Source organism: Dasypus novemcinctus, chromosome 19 (assembly GCF_030445035.2).
Source record: "Dasypus novemcinctus isolate mDasNov1 chromosome 19, mDasNov1.1.hap2, whole genome shotgun sequence".
In the NCBI taxonomy this organism is placed as follows: Eukaryota; Metazoa; Chordata; class Mammalia; order Cingulata; family Dasypodidae; genus Dasypus; species Dasypus novemcinctus.
The window spans coordinates 48,680,983-48,698,348 of NC_080691.1; the positions used below are offsets into that span (position 1 = coordinate 48,680,983).

General features: G+C 49.7%; 2 protein-coding genes, 1 long non-coding RNA gene and 1 pseudogene across 5 annotated transcripts in view; 2 read left to right on the plus strand and 2 right to left on the minus strand.

The window, feature by feature from the left end:
* Positions 1-5,098, minus strand: part of PPIL2 (peptidylprolyl isomerase like 2) — a 61,840-nt gene extending 56,742 nt beyond the window's left edge. Inside the window, exon 1 of one of the 2 annotated variants that reach the window (XR_011646534.1) lies at positions 4,604-4,986. Coding sequence is in view for 1 of the 2 variants with exons in the window: in XM_058281751.1 (XP_058137734.1) it covers positions 4,604-4,635 (32 nt within the window). In the remaining variant the exon portion in view is untranslated. Of the gene's footprint in view, positions 1-4,603 lie in introns of both variants that reach the window. The other variant, XM_058281751.1, reaches the window with a different exon arrangement.
* LOC139437026 (large ribosomal subunit protein uL5-like) lies at positions 1,411-3,281 on the plus strand (annotated as a pseudogene).
* LOC131274615 (uncharacterized) lies at positions 4,880-7,379 on the plus strand. The gene is made up of 3 exons (XR_009181901.1): positions 4,880-5,317; positions 5,762-5,883; positions 6,146-7,379. It is a non-coding gene; the product is annotated as an uncharacterized lncRNA (long non-coding RNA).
* Positions 6,096-17,297, minus strand: LOC101416902 (uncharacterized protein C6orf132). Of its 2 annotated transcripts, none has more exons than XM_023591127.3 (6): positions 14,841-15,485; positions 14,603-14,726; positions 12,305-12,519; positions 11,670-11,740; positions 11,296-11,400; positions 6,096-6,328 (listed from the first exon to the last, which is right to left on the minus strand). In XM_023591127.3, the coding sequence occupies exons 1-6, from the start codon at positions 15,468-15,470 to the stop codon at positions 6,154-6,156; spliced, it is 1,320 nt and encodes a 439-aa protein (XP_023446895.2). In that variant the 5' UTR covers positions 15,471-15,485; the 3' UTR covers positions 6,096-6,153. The 2 variants fall into 2 exon arrangements, 1 of the variants encoding a protein (XP_023446895.2); XR_009181900.2 differs by having other exon boundaries at positions 6,294-6,328; positions 14,551-14,726; positions 14,841-17,297.
* Between the last annotated feature and the right edge of the window lie 69 nt (positions 17,298-17,366).

Sequence of the window (17,366 nt, forward strand, 5' to 3'; positions counted from 1 at the left end):
GAGGAAAGCGGATTTGGCTCAATGAATAGAGCATCCAACTACCACATGGGAGGTCCAAGGTTCAAACCCGGGGCCTCCTGACCCGTGTGGTGAAGCTGGCCCATGCACAGTGCTGATGCTTGCAAGGAGTGCAATGCCATACAGGGTGTCCCCTGTGTAGGGGAGCCCCACATGCAAGGAGTAGGCACCAAAGGAGGGCCGCCCAGCATGAAAAAAGTGCAGTCTGCCCAGGAGTGGGGCTGCACACAGGGAGAGCTGACACAGCAAGATGATACAACAAAAAGAGACACAGATTCCCAGTGCTGCTGACAAGAATACAAGCAGACACAGAAGAATACACAGCGAATGGACACAAAGCAGACAACTGCGGGGGGAGAGAAACAAATAAAAAATAAATCTTAAAAAAAAAAAAAAAAAGAAAGAAAAGAGAGAACAAGTTACCACCACCATCCCTTAACAGAAAGGACAGAGTCTTCAGAAGTAAGTGATTGATAACAATCATTCCCTCATTTAGCAAATGCTTACTAAACACCAACTATGCACCAGGTACATAGTGATGAACACAACAGAGAGGGGGAGCCACAGGCAAGCTAGTAAACAGACACAAACAGTCTAGCTTTGCTCTGAAGGAAATGTTACCTGAAGGTAACAGAACACCCGATGCCACGAAGGCACCAGCCACATGGAGACCTGAAGGAAGGGCTTTCCAGGCAGTGGGCCCAGCAGGCACATCACACCTGAAAGCCCAGGGGCAGGGAAAGCTCGGTGTGCTCCAGAAGAAAGGGGATGTCACTGGAGAAGAGTATGCACAGGGGGGTGTGACACAGGTGAAGGCGGACATGTAGGTGGTGCCAGGAAGGACCTGGCAGGCCATGGTAAAGACTCTGGATCTGTTCCAAGTAGGATGGAAAGCTGTTGGAGGATTCTGAGCAGGGCCCTGCTATGATCTACAAAAATCTTAAAAAGGTTCATTCTGGCTACTGTGTGGAGGGAGAAGCAGCAAAACAGGAAGCAGAAAAATCACTGGGGGGGATGGCGGGGGGGGGGGTAGGGGAGTGACTATAAAGATCCAAGAAGGAGTTAGAGAGGTGGACCAGTTGAGAAGCAACTGGTTCCTACAAGAGCCAGCAGGACTTGCTAATGGACTGGAAGACAGAGCTGGACAGCTGAGGGAACAAGATATCAAAGCTGACTTCAAGGCTTCTGACCTGAGAGGGAAGACGGAGGAGGAGCAGGTTCTGGGGTGAAAATTAAGAGTTCTGTTTTAGACATGTTAAATTTGAGATCTCTCAGACCTCCAAGGGGGGATGTCTGATAGGCAGCTGATGATGACAAAAGACCAAGAGATCACCTTAGGATGACTGGATAAAATCATTTTGGGAGAACATAAATGGAGAAGAAACACTGGGCATGGCCAATCAACAGAAGTCTGGGAGAGGGGAGGTAAGTCCAGCAAAGGAGACTGAGGAAGGCCACTGAAGTGTAGTGTCCTAGATACCAAGGAAGGGCTTCAGAGGAAGTGGTTATTGATGTCACAGGCTGTTGAGAAGTACAACAAAATGATTAGATTGAAACCACTGAAACTAGCAGGAAGGAAGTCACTGGAGACCCTAACAAAACCAATTATGAGGGACTAAAGTCCAACTGGAATGCTTTCAAGGGGGGGGGGGGGGCGGGTATATGGGAACCTCTTTATTTTTTAATGTAACATTTTGTGTGATCTATGTATCTTCCAAAAAAAAGACAATTACAAACTTTTTAAAAAAAAAGAAAAAGCAGGGATGCAGATGTGGCTCAGGTGACAGGGCCTCTGCTCACATATGGGAGGACCCAGGTTCAATCCCTACAGCCTCCTGGTAAGAAAGAAGAAAAAGTGTGCCTATGTGGCGAGCCAGCGCCCATGTGGTGAGCTAAGTGCCCACACGGCGAGCCGAGTGCCCATGTGAGTACCCACACAGGTGAGTCGTGTGCCCAGGCGGCGAGCCAAGTGCCGGCGCAAGCAAGTCACACAAGATGATGACACAACAAAAGAGAGATAAAGGGGAGAGTCAAGGTGAAGAGCAGCAGAGACCAGGAATTGAGGTGACACAATTGACAGGGAACCTCTCTCCACATCAGAGGTCCCCAGGATGAAACCCTGGTGAATTCTAGAGGAGAATGATGAGAAAACAAAAAGAGAAATAGATACAGAAGATTGCCCAGCAAATGGACACATACAGCAAAAACACCGGGGCAGGGGAGGGGAAGGGAAGGGAAAAAAGAGAAAGCAGCTCTTCCTGTTCTTCATCACCGTGCAGGATCAGGGTGAAAAGGAGAACCCCACATGGGAAATTTGCATCCACAAGCTCTGCCTCAACATATGCATTGGGGAGAGTGTAGACAGATTGACCTGAGCAGCCAAGTGCTGGAGCAGCTCACAGGCCAGATCCCTTTGTTCTCTAAAGCTAGATACTGTCAGATCCTTTGATATCAGGAGAATGAAAAGACTGCCACCCACTGCACAGTCAATAGGGCCAAGGAGACCTTGGAGAAAGGTCTAAAGGTGTGAGAATACGAGTTAAGAAAAAATAACTTCTCTGGGAAGCAGACTTGGCCCAGTGGTTAGGGCATCCATCTACCACATGGGAGGTCCACGGTTCAAACCCCGGGCCTCCTTGACCCGTGTGGAGCTGGCCCATGCACAGTGCTGATGCACGCAAGGAGTGCCCTGCCATGCAGGGGTGTCCCTGCGTAGGGGAGCCCCAGACGCAAGGAGTGCACCCTGTAAGGAGAGCCGCCCGGCATGAAAGAAAGTTCAGCCTGCCTAAGAATGGCGCTGCCCACATGGAAAGCTGACATAGCAAGATGACGCAACAAAAAGAAACACGGATTCCCGTGCCACTGACAACAACAGAAGTGGACAAAGAAGAACACGCAGCAAATAGACGCAGAGAACAGACAACTGGGGGTGGGAAGGGGAGAGAAATTAATTAATTAATTTTTTAAAAAAAGAAAGAAAAAATAACTTCTCAGATACTGGAAACTTTGGTTTTGGGATCCAGGAACACATTGATCAGGGGATCAAACATGGCCAAAGCATTGGTATCGACGGCCTGGACTTCTATGTGGTGCTGGGTAAGCCAGGGTTCAGCATCGCAGACAAGCAGCACAGAACAGACTGCACTGAGGCCAAACACAGAATCAGCAAAGAGGAGGCCACGCGCTGGTTCCAGAAGTATGATGGCATCATCCTTCCTGGAAAATAAATCCCCATTTCTATCCAAAAGGCCAATAAAAAGTTTTCAGTGGAATGTACATTACTGTTGTGTGTTCTGTGAAAGGAGCCGGGCCATTTTCAAGTCCTTGGACCTCAAGCCTCTCAAAGCTTCGAAGGGTAATGAAACCCTGTCATCCTCTGACTGGATGCTAGTGTTTCCTGGCAAATCCAAGTCCATAGAGAATCATAGGGTTGTTGAGAGGCAGTATAAGTGGAGACAAGGGTGGTCTTTGAGTTAAGTTGCCTGGATTCAAACCTGAACCTTTCACTAGCTTTGTTTGTTCCCTGTAGAGTTATTCATTTCTGCCTCCATTTTCTCCTCTGTATCATGGAGTTAAAAACAGTAATACCCCCCACAGGGCTGAAAGGGTTAATACTTGTAGAATGCTTCAACTAGACTAATACCAGGCACACAGTGCTCAGAAAAGTTGATTTATATGAAACATGTTGTTCTGTTTGCTTCCCCTTTTGTCATAGAATTAGGACTTTCTTGCCTACACTTTCCCAGGTCCCTGACATTCAAAAGTTACCATTTCTCTTACCATTAGACAATTCTTGGCCCATGGTTCATTGTTTTCGAACTTGGGTTGAAACTTGGAACACCTGTTAATCAATTCAGTAATTTACTCATTTGTGACTAATGAGTTCAGTAGTCCTCCTTTGCCTTTTCATTGCTATTAAATGGTTCTTTGACTTGTTAGGCCTTTGTGGATATTAAAACGTGGAAATTATTTGGCATGTGTAATTTTTTATTGAAAATATGGCATATGTTTTGTCTTCTGATAATAAAACTCTTACAGAAGTCCTTTTATCAAGATCAGATTCAGTTGTTTAAAAGGGATAATGAGATAATATACACTTCATTTCACATGGAAAAAGAGAGAAAGCAGAAAACCGCCAAGGAGACAGGTATTTGCCATCTTCTTATGAATAGACTCAAAGAAACCCGGTGATAGCTAGAAGTTTACATGGGACACAGCCGGGATGGTCTGTTTTAATTTGGGAGGCTTCTGCAGCGTGTACGTAAGCAGATGGGCAAGAACCAGGGGAAAGACTAACTTCAGGAGCAAAGCTTTCAAGTGAAAAGGGGAGGGGTCCCGGGCAGACGCGGAGAAGTAAATGAACTGACGCACTCAGGTGACGGCCTTAGAGCAGGGGTCCGGTGAGACCTCGCCGGTGAGAATGATCGCGCCTGGGGAGAAGGGGCGGCTCCGGGAGGAGGTGACATTTGAGATGGGCTCTGGGGATTAACACGGGCTCGCCTGTGAGAGGGAAGGGGAGCGGGGCGCGGGATGGGTGGAGGCGGCCCCGGGCCTCCGAGCCAACTCCAGTTGGGGCTCAACTTACATTTTATCCTTCTGGTGCTGTCGCTTCCCCATGGCGGCGGCGGTGGCGACAGCAGGACGGGCGTGAAAATGGACAAAGCGCCGAAAGGCTTAGACCTCAGACTACTTCCTTAACTGCTTCCGGAATCCGCGGCCCCGCCCCGGAAGCGGGCGCGGGGCATGCTGGGGTATGGTTTCTGGTGCCGAGCTCGCAGGCCTGCCGGTAGCCGTTTGGAGTCAGTTTACCTCTAGTAGTCTTCCGCCTCGAGGCCCTCGTTTCTCGGGCCCCTCTCGCCTGGCCGCCCAGCCCCGGCTCAGTCCCAGTCCCGCTCACGCCCGCCCTGTGTCTCTTAAAAGTCCCGCGCGGGGCTCCCAGTTCCGCCAGCCTCTCCCCATCTTTCTGCCCCTGCACCGCACACGCCTTCGAAGCGACGTGCACACCCGCCATCTGCTCACTCCCCTCCCGTTCTCTCTGCTCATTAGGTCCCTCTCCCTCAGAGACCAAGCGGCAGGAGGCAGCCACGCCCTCAGTGGTCCCTCCCTTATCGTTGGCGGATCCTTCCCCCCGTCCAATTAGTACTTTCAGATGTCCCTGGCCCCAGCCCTGGGCCTCCGTTCCACCAGGCTCCAGCTGATCTTGCGCGCACACCGCCCCCCCCCTCCCACTCCTGGCATTTGTATCCAGTGACTCCCAAAGCCACCTTGTCCCCGCTCCAGACTCGTGACCTCCACTTGGGTACCTACTGATCTCAAATTTAACATGGCTGGTCAATTTTCCATCCCCCCTCCTACCCCTAGTCTCCCATTCTCCTCCTCGCTACCACCATCCACCCAGTTAGCTCTTGATAGATTGAGTTATGCACCCAAGAAGAAAATATGTTCTTAATCTGAATCCCATTCCCATGGGTGGGAACCCACTGTAAAGACAGCCTTTTGAAGATGTTATTTTTAGTTAAGGTGTGGCCAATGGAATCAGGATGGGTCTTAATGGGCCTTATAGAAAGCCACCAGAGGCTCCTGAAGGCAGAAGTCAGTTGGGAACTCAGCAAAGAAAGGAGAGGACATCACCTTTGATGAAAAAGCCAAGGAATGCCACCCAACCCTGGGAGGAAGCAAGCCTCTGATTAGCCAATGCTACTTCCCCTCTCTCATCTCATGCTGTTTCCTTCTTGCCCTCTAGATTTCAACTCAAATGACACTCCTACAGAGAGACTGTCCCTGATCATCCCATCCCAGGCAGCTCCCCAGACATGTCTACTTTATCTCCCATTGGACTTAGCATCGTGTAGTAATTTGATCTAGGTAGGTACTGATTTACCACCCCTCCCATACACACACACACACAGGTGGGTGGGTGTAAGCTCCTTAAGGGCCCACCCTTAAGGAGACTACAGTGTGCAGACTTGGGCCGAGGGACCTCAAGCTCATGCTACCCTGTTCACCTCTCTGGGCTGGAGAAGCATGTGGCATTGAACAACCCCTAGGGAGCCCAGCACTCCAGCCCCCAACATGAGTCAGGCACCTCCACAGGAACTTTATTCACTCCTGGTGCCATTGTCTGCAGGGAAGCGGTTAGGGGCTCCTGTCGTGAGGCACAAACTCTGTGCTGCCAAAGTCTTTCTCTGAGTCATCGTTGGGTCTCGGCATGGGCTGGAACTTGAGTAGAACAGGTGGAGTGAAGATGGACGTCTTCAGAGGCGAGGACAGAGTTTCCTTGGTGTTGGGGGAGCCGCTACAGGTGGGGGTCCTGCACAGGCGGAAGACAGCCGAGAGATGTCTGTGAGGTGAGGTGGGGCACTGGCACACCAGGCTACCAAAGCCCATCTGCATGGCATGGTCCTCCACAACCTTCTGACACGTTTCTACTTCCAGAAATCTCTCCTGTGGATGTGGGTTGAAGGCTGTTTGGAGCAGCAATGTCTATGATTATAAATACTGGGAAACAATCTGTCCATCAGATTGTGGAATTGATCTATCCCATGCTCCCAGCCTGCAGTATTCAATGGAATGTGCTAGGTCTGTATATCCCAACAAGTAAAGGCATTCAAGTTGGCATACTAATGGGAAAAAGCAAGTTGCTGACAAGAGTATGCAAAACGATCCTACTTTGGTTAAAAATTTTACCAGAGCAGTTACGTGTGTACAGACAAAACATTTGTGTAGACGCCAAACTCTTAGCAGTGTCTACCAAAAGGGGGGACTCTTCTTGTATTTTATGTTATTCATTTCTGTATGGTGAACTTGTTTCCATGGAATATATCCTCCTGCTTTTGTAAATCTTTTCAAATTAATAAAAAATATGCCATTTTTTGGTGATGGCCCTGTGATGGCACAGTTCACTCAAAGAAGCAATAAATCTCCCCATCAGTGAAAAATTTCAGTGAGAATGGTTAAGTAAATAATGTCCCATCTACATGATAGAATGTTTTGCATTTATCATCAATGAATTTAAAGGTATTTGGGCTGAGCGGGTGTGGCTCAGGGATTGAGCACGTGCTTCATATGTATGATGTCCCAGGTTCAATCCCTGATACCTCCCTAAACAATAAGTAAATAAATAAAGGTATTTGGCACTGGAAGACACTTGCTTCAGAGCCAACTAAGAAACTGTGTAACAGGATACTCCCAACTATGTAACAAACTATCTGTATGTATATACATGTGTATCCATGGGCAAAGCCTACACAGACACAGAGTTATATGTTAACATTGGTTATTTCTGGAGGTGGGAAAAACAGTAATTTGTTTAAGCTTTTGTGTAGTTTTCAATTTGTCTAAAATAAATAGTGTTTTATTAATCTGGAGGGAAAAAGTAGTTCTTTTGAAAACTTTTCATACCCTTTCTCTTATAATTCCACTTCAGGGAATTAATCCTAAAGAACTAATCTGAAATTCAGGAATAAGATCTACATATAAAGACATTAATCCCCACACTAACCATACTACTAGAAGATTAGAAACACCCTATGTGTCTCCCAGCAGAGCTAAATAAGTGATCATATGCATGCATCAAGAGTTATAGTAGCCAATAAAGGTTGTGTCCAAGAGTGGCAAAAATATAAAACTAAGTAACAAAAAAGACAACCCAACTAAAAACTGGGCAAAAGACTTGAATAAATATTCCTCCAAAGAAGATATATAAATGGACAATAAGCACATGACATGAAGTGCAACATCATTAGCCATCAGGGAAATGCAAATCAAAACCATGATACCAGGAAGTGGATGTGACTCAAGCAACTGGCTCCCACCTACCACATGGGAGGTCCTTCATTCTGTTCCCAGTGCCTCCTAAAGAAGACAGCAAGTGGCACAGCAGGCAGGCACAGTGAGCTGACACAACAAAATGATACAACAAAGAGACATGAGGGAAAACATAATGAGAGACACAACAAAGCAGGGAGCAGAGGTTCCTGGTGCCTCCTAAGGAAGATGAGCAAGATAGCAAGCTGGCACAACAGGCAGGCACAGCAAGCTGGTGCAGCAAGATGATGCAACAAGAGACACAAGAAGGACAAAACAATGAGAGATACAACAAAGCAGGGAGAGGAGGCAGCTCAAGCAATTAGGCCCTTGCCTCCCACATCAGAGGTACCAGTTTTGGTTCCTCATGCCAAAGAAACAAGAAAGATGAACAGACACAAGTGCAAACAATGAGGAGCTGGGGAGAAATAAATAAATTAAATAAATCTTTAAAAAAAAAACCCACAATACCATTTCATAACCACTACCCACTAGGATGGCTACTATTAAACACACACACACACAGAAAATTACAAGTATTGGAGAGGATGTGAAGAAATAGGAAGAACACTTGTTCATTATTGGTGGGAATGGAAAATGGTATAACCACTGTGGAAGACAGTTCAGTGATTCTTCAGAAAGTTAAGTATAGAATTACCATATAACTTGGCAATCCCAATTCTAGGTATATATATACCCAAATGAATTGAGAGCAAGGACTCAGACAGATATTTGTACACTGGTGTTCCCAGTGGCATTATTCACAATTGCCAAAAGGTTGCAGCAACTCAAATGTCAATCAATAGATGAATGGATAAACAAAATATGGTACATACATGCAGTGGAAAGTTATTTAGCCATAAAAACAATGATGAAGTTCTGATCCATGAGACAATGTGGATGAACCTTGAAGACATGTTGAGTGAAATAAGTCAGATATAAAAGGATACATATTGTATGACCTCACTGATATGAAATAATTAGAATATGCAAATTCACAAAGTCAGAAATGAGAATATAGGATACCAGGGGCTGGGTTGGGAGTGGGGAATTGGGTAACTGGTACAGCGTTTCTGTTTGGGGCAAGGAAAAGCTATGGTGGTAGATGGTAGTGATGTTACCACAACATTGCGAATGTAATTGCAGAACCAAATTGTGTATTTGAAAGGCCTGGGTGCATAGGAAGACTGAGGGGTGATGGCTAAGAGGGGCAGGGTTTCTTTCTGGGGTGATGAAAATATCCTAAAATTGATTGTGATGATTGTTGCACAACTCTGTGGATATACTAAAAGCCATTGACTTGTATACTTTAAATGGGTGAATTTTATGAGATATGAATTATATTGCCATAAAGCTGTTAAAATAAAAAGGACTAAGTTGGTAAGTGGATGTGGCTCAAGCAGTTCAGCACCCGCCTACCACATGGGAGGTCCCGGGTTCGGGTCCCGGTGCCTCCTGAAGTAGAGGAGCTAGACATTGCACCTGACACAATGAACTAGACACCTAAATGAGCAGATGCCACAAGCTAGCAGACACCAGTCTATGGGGAGCAGATGTGGCTCATGGAAGGGTGGGCACTCACCTCCCATGTGGGAGGTCCGGGGTTCAGTTCCCAGTGCCTTCTGGAGAAGATGAACAAACAATGAGCAGACAGACGAGGAAACCATGTGGAGGAGGGTGGGATAAAAATAAATAAATCTTTAAAAAAAAAGGACTAAGTTAATTTGCAATATTTTAATAGTAAAAATGAGAGACTTCCTAAAGCCTGGATAGCACTAGATTTTATCATTCTCTTTTTAGTACAGGCTTTTTGATCAACCAAATGATGTACATCCTAGCAATCTTAATGCGTACATCCTTCACAGCTATAAGAGCCAAAAACATTTTTAACGGATTGGGTTATTCTTTGGGCACCTCTCAGATAAACTTTCTATCAGCTGGGAATTTTAAATTATCTTTACAGAACTGTGTGTCTTACATAAAGTCATCTGATACAATGAAACATGAAATGAACATTCAATGGCCTGGGAAATGCTTAGCAACATCAAGCATAAAGAAACAGGTGATAGGTGGCAGACTTGGCCCAGTGGTTAGGGCGTCCTTCTACCACATGGGAGGTCCGTGGTTCAAACCCTGGGCCTCCTTGACCCGTGTGGAGCTGGCCATGCGCAGCGCTGATGCGCGCAAGGAGTGCCCTGCCACGCAGGGGTGTCCCCCGCGTAGGGGAGCCCCACGCTCAAGGAGTGTGCCCCATAAGGAGAGCCGCACAGCGTGAAAGAAAGTGCAGCCTGCCCAGGAATGGTGCTGCACACACGGAGAGCTGATACAACAAGATGACGCAACCAAAAGAAACACATTCCCGCGCCGCTGACAACAACAGAAGTGGACAAAGACGACGCAGCAAATAGACACAGAGAACAGACAACCGGGGTGCGGGGTGGGGGGGGGGGGAAGGGGAGAGAAGTAAATAAATAAATAAATAAATCTTTTTTTTTTTTTTAATAGAAACAGGTGATAAAAGTCACATTCCGTAACTCCATACTTTGCAAAAAAGCACACGTAAAACTTATGGAGTTGGACTATAGAGTATATAGGTTTCGTATGAGACAGATTGTGGATTGAGAAAGGGGAGCTGATGCTGAATGTAGAATGTTTAATAAGGCTAACTGTAAATAAGTGGTAATGGATGGAGTTGATGGTAGCACATTATAGTAACAAACTGCTGATTTATAGATTGTGGCTGAAAGGGGTAGTCCAGCCATTTTATTTGAAAGACAGCTAGAGGATAATCTAGGGATTATCCTCTATAACATGGCAGTTTTGGTAGTAGACGAGGATTGTGGTTAATAATATAAATACAAGAATGTTCTATTACAAGGGGTTAAGAATATGGTGATACGTGAGAAAAATACAACTAATATAGCTTATAGACTATAGTTAACAGAATTGTGATATTTTGAAGCAAAGGCTAAGAAGATACTTTATCAGGAAGTGGATGTGGCTCAAGCAATTGGACTTCTGCCTATCACAAGGGAGGTCCCGGGTTCAGTTCCCAGTGCCTCCTGGAAAAGGCAGGCTGGTACAGCAGGCAGGCATGGTGAGCTGATGCAACAAGATGACAGAACAAAAGAGACACAAAGAGGAAAGACAATGAGAGACACAACAAGACAGGGAGCTGAGGTGGCTCAGGTGACTGAGCACCTCTCTTCCACAAGGGAGGTCCCAGGTTGGATTCCCGATGCCTCCTGAAAAGAAGACAAGCAGACAGAGAGAGCAGAAAGCAACCACAAACAAAGGGGAGGGGTTCAATAAATAAATAAATCTTTTTTAAAAATTAAGAAGGTACTATATCAATGCTAAAAGTAAAAAAAAAAAAAAGACTATGGGGTTTAGTTTTGTCAGATATGAATTTTAAAAATATACAAACCAGGCCAGTGTTCCAGCCTGGGGGTAAGGCCAAGGCCAGCTTACCAGGGGAAGCCAGGACACTGGAGCTTGCATGCCTTGCTGCCGGGCAGATAGGAGAAATGGAAGCCTCCGGGGTTTAGGACCAAGGGTGTCAGATCAACCATGTGTCTGCAAGACAGTGCAGAAGGCAGGTGTCAAGCCTGGGGCTCCTATACTGGCCTGGTTCTGCCTGCTCCCCCCCTCCCCATAGCCTTAGTGACCATCCACATCTATGAAATGTGACTCCCATACCCAGAATAGACCTTTGGGCCCAGGCTCATCCCCCATAAAATGGGGGAGAAAAAACAACCACTTGGGATTTCTAGGAAGATGAACCAAGCATGGGGGCGGGGGGTGTCAACCAAGCCTCCCTCGAGCCCAGAATAAGTTCTTTCCACCTCTTTGGGTTTGATGCCAGACCGGTCCAGTTTAACTTCACTTGAGAACTTGAAACTCCCAATTTCTCCATCTGCAAGAAACAAAGGAAATCTTGGGGCATGTGCAGGGAGGCCCAGCATGGAGAAAAATACCTTATGCAAAGAACGAAGCCAGGCATCTGTGTCCACCCTGAGCTCAGTGTTAGGGGCGTGGGGCATGGGGACTGGGGACTGAGGATGTCCTGCCCCAGCCTGAGCAATGGGGGCTGCCTGGAGGGGAAGGGTTCTGCAGCGAGATGCAGCAGGTCAGCGGGAAACAGAAGGTGCTGGCGGGTAGGAAGGACACTGTAGAAAGTGTACTGGCATGGGCAAAAAGATCCCCAGGAAGAGGCAGGGACTAGGCATGGGGAGGGGGGTCATGGTTTCCTGTCCTTTGGGAGCCCCAGGATTCTGCCCTAGAAGGTAGAGGTGTGTCCTCAACCCCCACTCCACCCTTCAACAAGAGCCACCCCCCTTTTATTGGTTTTATCCTTGGCAGTTGTGCCCAAAGCTTTGTCTGAAGAGTATGTTCTGCTACTAGGAGGTAAGTTCCAAGGATGACTGCTATGGGCCCAGGTGTGTGTTGGGGTGGGGGGTGGGGGGGCTGGACCACTGACCGACTTGTTGGGCAGTGGAGGGAAGGGGCCAAAGACCCTGGGCATGGTGTAGACAGGTGGTGATGCAGCCACCACGGAGGCCATGGTGGTGGCAGGTGGTGGCAGCAGCGGAGGTGGCAGCGGAGTTGGTGGCAGGCATGGGGAGGTCGCCCTGTCCCGCTGGACAATGGGTTCTGGTCTCTTCACTTTGGGCTTTCTTCTCTTCTTCTTGGCATCTGTGACAAAAGGGGTCAGTGAGGGCCTCCCACCATGCCCAGAACTCAGTAGAACAGGGCCAGTGCAGCCAGGGGGGTGGGGGCGGGCAAGTTTTCCCATCATCTCTCCAACAAGCAGGGGAGGTGGGACCCCAAAGACCACCATGCGATGATACCTATAGCCCCTGCTGATAGATGCCAAAAAGTATCATCCCACTGACCCCACAATTCCCAGGGCGCAAGGGCATTTGTGTCCCAATGTCACAAGCAGGTGCTAGACTCTAGCTGTACAAACACAGCAGGATCCAGGGCCAGGTTTTCCAAGTCCAAGGGCAGCCTTTCTTGCAAAGTTGAAAGACTGTCTCAACCTAGCAGGAGTGGCGTTTTACCCTGGGCAGATGGGTCAGCTGCCCACTCCACCCCCAAGAGTGTGTGGAAAGCTACTAAGTCATCCAGCACCTACTTGGGGTAACCTCACTCCAAAAGTCAATCCAAATTGGAGACAACCAACAAAGGAGGAGTTAATGAGCTCCTCAAACAGCTCCCCAGAGCAACCACCACCTGGGGCTCTGAGTCCAGGCTCAACTACTTACTGTGTGACCTTGAGCATGCTGGCTCACCTCCCTGTGCCTCTGTTTCCTCTCCTGTAAACTAGAGCTCAAGAGCTGGGAAGTTACCTCTGAAATCTGGCAGGCAAGAACTGCACATACTGTAGGGTGTCATCCATGATTGTTTCTTAAGTTCACAACTTTAACCATACACTTACTGTTTACTTATGTACATGCATGAATGATATAATAAGTTTGTTAAAGAAAAAAAAAACTCACATGCTGTGGGTCCAGTCACCCAATGAAATGTGGACATGGAGGGGATGCACTCAGCATCACGGAAATGTGGGACCCCCTCCCCAGGTGATCTAGGTCTCTGTAAGGTGATGTAGAAGGAAGCAGCCAGCATCTCTCATGAGGTGCAATCACCAAATACAAACACACCCAAAGAAATGAACCTGAGTCTTAACAAGGCTTTAGAGCTTGTCTGAGAAATTACAGAGAGCTGAGAACAAGGAAAGCTCCACCAGGAGATACGGCAACAGAAATCCATAAAGTGAGATGCTCTGGAGGACAACACAGACGGTTCTTTGAGGAGCAGATGTAGCTCAGTTTGTTGGGTACTCCCCTCTCATGAGGGAGGTCCCAGGTTCAGTTCCCAGTGCCCCCTGGAGAAGAAGGCAAGCAAACAATGAGCAGACAGACTAGCGAACCATCTGCAGGAAAGGGGATAATTTTTTTTAAGAAAGAAACTAAATCAATCTTTTTTAAAAAAAAAAGAAAAGAAAGTCAAGGGCATGGGGGGAGGAGAGTGAGGAAGAGGGGTCACTCCATCCCATTTGCCCAGGGTTAACCCAGCATACAGTCGCTTTGTCATCAATTCTGCCCCCCTTTCATTCATACAAGTATCCCAATTTGGACACAAGTGATCTGGCCACTTAAGAGTAGTAACATCCAAAAGCAGTATGTGGGTCTTGCTGGATCCTGCCATATACAGACCAAACACAGATAGATGCGACTATGGAGTAAGTGTCAGCTAATATCCAGGAATTGTTATCAATTAGGTCAAGTATAACCATGACATTGTGACTCTTCAGTAAAGGCCTTTCCTTATTCACATTCTAAGGTATTTAGGGGTGAAATGGTCCAATGCCTGAAATTTCCCTTTAAATGCTCCAGAAAAAGTAAAGGGGAAGGGGGGGAAGCAAGCAAGTATAGCAAGTTGGGGAGAGTTGCTAAAGCTGGGTAATAGATCCTGGGGTATTCGCTATACTCTCTAGTTTTGGGTCTGTTGATTTTTACTATAAAAACTTTAAAAATATATAAGCATTTATTTTTTTTTAAAAGTGCTAAACGGTTAGATTAGGAAAATTAGACTTGAATTAGCTTCTCTCCTTCTGGGTTTCACCAGCGCCGGCCCCACCTCCCCTCACTCCCCCACAAAACAAGCCTGGGCCCGGGAAAGACAAATCCAACCAGAGAACGGGGGTGGGCCCGTCCTCACCCCAGCACCCCACTGGCTGAGTGAGGGGGCCCGGGCGGCGGGCGGGCCTCACCCTGGGAGTAGAGATGCACGCGGTGGATACTTCTTTTCAGGCGCTGCAGGCGCTGGTGCAGCTCCAGGGTGCCCACGCTGTTACAGCAGTTCAGCTCCCCCTGGACGGCGTGGAAGAACTTGGCCTGTGACCACCGGCCGGCAGAAGGGAGGGAGGGACCAAGCCCGACAGGTGAGACTCCTGCGAGTCCGCACACCGCAGACAGCTGCCCCGGCCCCCGCCGCCCCGCGACGCGCACCCGGAGGAAGGAGAGGAGCCCGCGCTGCTCGCACTCGGCCTGCTTGCCCTTGCGCACCACGCGCTCGGCCAGCGCCGGGTTGCGGTCCACGCTGCGGAAGAGGCGGCGCAGCGCGCGCTCCGTGTAGGTGGCCGCCTGCCTCTCGAAGGCCTCCTCGGAGATGAGCTCGCAGAAGGTCACACTCTGAGGGAACTCACGGTCGAACTCGTCCAGGACCTCCATCCCAGGGGGGCTGCTGGCGGGCCCGGGCGGCCTGGGAACCGAGCGGCCGTCGGGGCGGGCTCCTTCACCGGCTCGGGAGCCCGTGCGCCCCCGTGGCGACGGGTCTGGGGCGGGACTGGGCCCGGGAAGGAATTCCCGAGGACAGGGGTCTGGGGCGAGACCGGGCAGGAATCCAGGGCGGGACTCCCGAGGGTTGGGATCCAGGGAGAGAGAGGTCCCCGGGGTCTGGGGTCCTGGGTGCGCCCCCTCCGGGGCCGGTGCGAGGCGGCGGGCCCGTACGGTGTTGGCTGGAGGGGGTTCCCTCCCGAGGGTCGGAGCTGGGGCATCCGTCGGGACACACCCAGCCCTCAGTGGCCCTGGCCCGCTGGGACGCACCAGCTCTTGAGCCCGCAGCGGCCGCAGGCTCATCGGCGACTGCGGCAGCCCCCACCCCCTCCGGGCCGGACCCCAGCCAATCCCCGCGGAGCCCAGGGGCGGGGACCGGCCCCGCACGTGACAATGCCCCCCACCCCGGGCATGCGCTTTCACGCCTTCGAGGGGGCGACGGCGCGAACGCGGCTGCGCTGAGCTGCATCCTCGACCCACTCCGAGTCTGGTGGCTCAGGTCGGGGTCACCCGGAGAAAACCCAGCGGGCGGCAGACTTCACCCAACTTTCTTCAGGCCTCTCCACTTCTACGGCTTCCTGACGCCCCCTCTCCCTGACGGGCGCCCCTCCTCGCGTCCTCTGCCATGCAGCCCTCACAGGACTCTGCCCCTGAACTTTCCACCATCTTCCTTTCCTTCTCCCCTTCTTGGTCTGCAACGACTCCATCGTCCACCCTAGCCACTAACGAGGGAGTGCATCCAGGACAGCTTCTTCCCTGTCCCCTCCATGCCTCCCACCAGTCCCTGCAGACCCAGAGATGGTTTTTCCTGTCCCACGGCCAAACCACCAGCCCTCTAGGCCCAGCCCTCTTCAACAGAGCAGTGACACTCACTCCCCGCCCCCACCTTGAGGTCAGAGCACAAAATGATGGAAACCAAGGACATCCGAGGTCTGTTCTGTGCACCTTGCCTAGAGTTGCAGGCAGCAGTTCAGCCAGATACATACTGCGTTCAAATCTCTTGGTCCACTTCTCACCCATTCTGTGACTTTCAGAATGACCCTTTATAGATAGTATGTGTTGTGCTTTTTTCAAACAGGGCAAGCCCCTCAGGAGTGCCACCCACCTCACCCCCACATTATGTTGTGCTGATAACCATACTTCACATTTTACATGTTTATATGTTTATGTAAAATGTGTCCTGGGCTCCTGTCAAAAGACATTTTAATAGCATGGGCCCTGCCCGCAGGGCTCCTGGTCAAATGTACTGGGGACTTCAGCCATGGGGATAAGATTGTGAGCCAACAGTCTCTGCCAGAGGAACATTTGAGTGCCACGGAGCCCAGGGAAGCCTTTCCCTATGAGACACTTAAGCAGAGCCTTGAGTTCTCAGGTTCCCCTGGACAGGGGACTTCCAGCCAGTGGGTTATAAACCTGCAGAGGTGGGGGGGCACCTCCAGCCCCAGCCCCTGGAGTCCAGGGGGAAGGGAAGATGGACCTGAGTCAGGTGGCCCTGGGATCCAGGAATCCCATGGGTCAGGCTGACGAGGTGGAAAAGCATGTGTCAATGCCCACCATCTTCCCCCGATGGCGCCAAGACTTCTGCTCCCAGGATGGGAATGAAGCTGGTATCCCAATGTGCCCAGCCAGGGGCGAGGGGTGCTTCTGAGCCATCTGGAGGCCTGAGCTTCCTCTCCACGAGACCGGATATCTGGAAACCTCTTGCATTGCAGTTGGAATCCTGGTCAATGCTGGAGGTAGCCCCATGGGCACTCCTGGGGCCAAGCTCTTTGAAGTTCAGCTTCAAGTCCCTCCCCTGGCAAGCACCCCACCATCCATCCAGAAGGTCCAGGACACAGCTCCCTGGAAAAGAACAAGCTGCAAAAAGCAGTGGGCCTGTATTTCTCCACAAGGCCATAAGCCTGGAGTCCCCAGTCTCAGGAGTCAGTGTGGCCAGAGACCCTTGGGACTAGAGCTTTTACCAAGACCCAGACAGAGCTTCGGGCAGGCCAGGGCCGACCCGTCCAGCTCTTGCCTGCCCCCAGGGCACCTCACCAGTCCAGCCACTTCCACCTGGGAACCTGAATTTCCTCAGCTGGGAAGTAGAGGGAAGCAGACAGACTCCCTCGGCTCTGAGGCATTGCTGGTGACGGGTCCAGACCCGACCGATGCCCTTTCATCATTGCACTGCTTCCCAGCGGCCCACAGTAGTGCAACAGG

Coding starts and splice junctions, on each gene's coding strand:
- LOC101416902 (XM_023591127.3), bottom strand. CDS start 15,470: ATGAGCCTGCGGCCGCTGCGGGCTCAAGAGCTGGTGCGTCCCAGCGGG. Junction 12,520..14,602: donor CGTGCATCTCTACTCCCAGG/GTGAGGCCCGCC, acceptor CTTTTGTCACAG/ATGCCAAGAAGAAGAGAAGA. Junction 11,401..11,669: donor CTGGCATCAAACCCAAAGAG/GTGGAAAGAACT, acceptor ACTGTCTTGCAG/ACACATGGTTGATCTGACAC.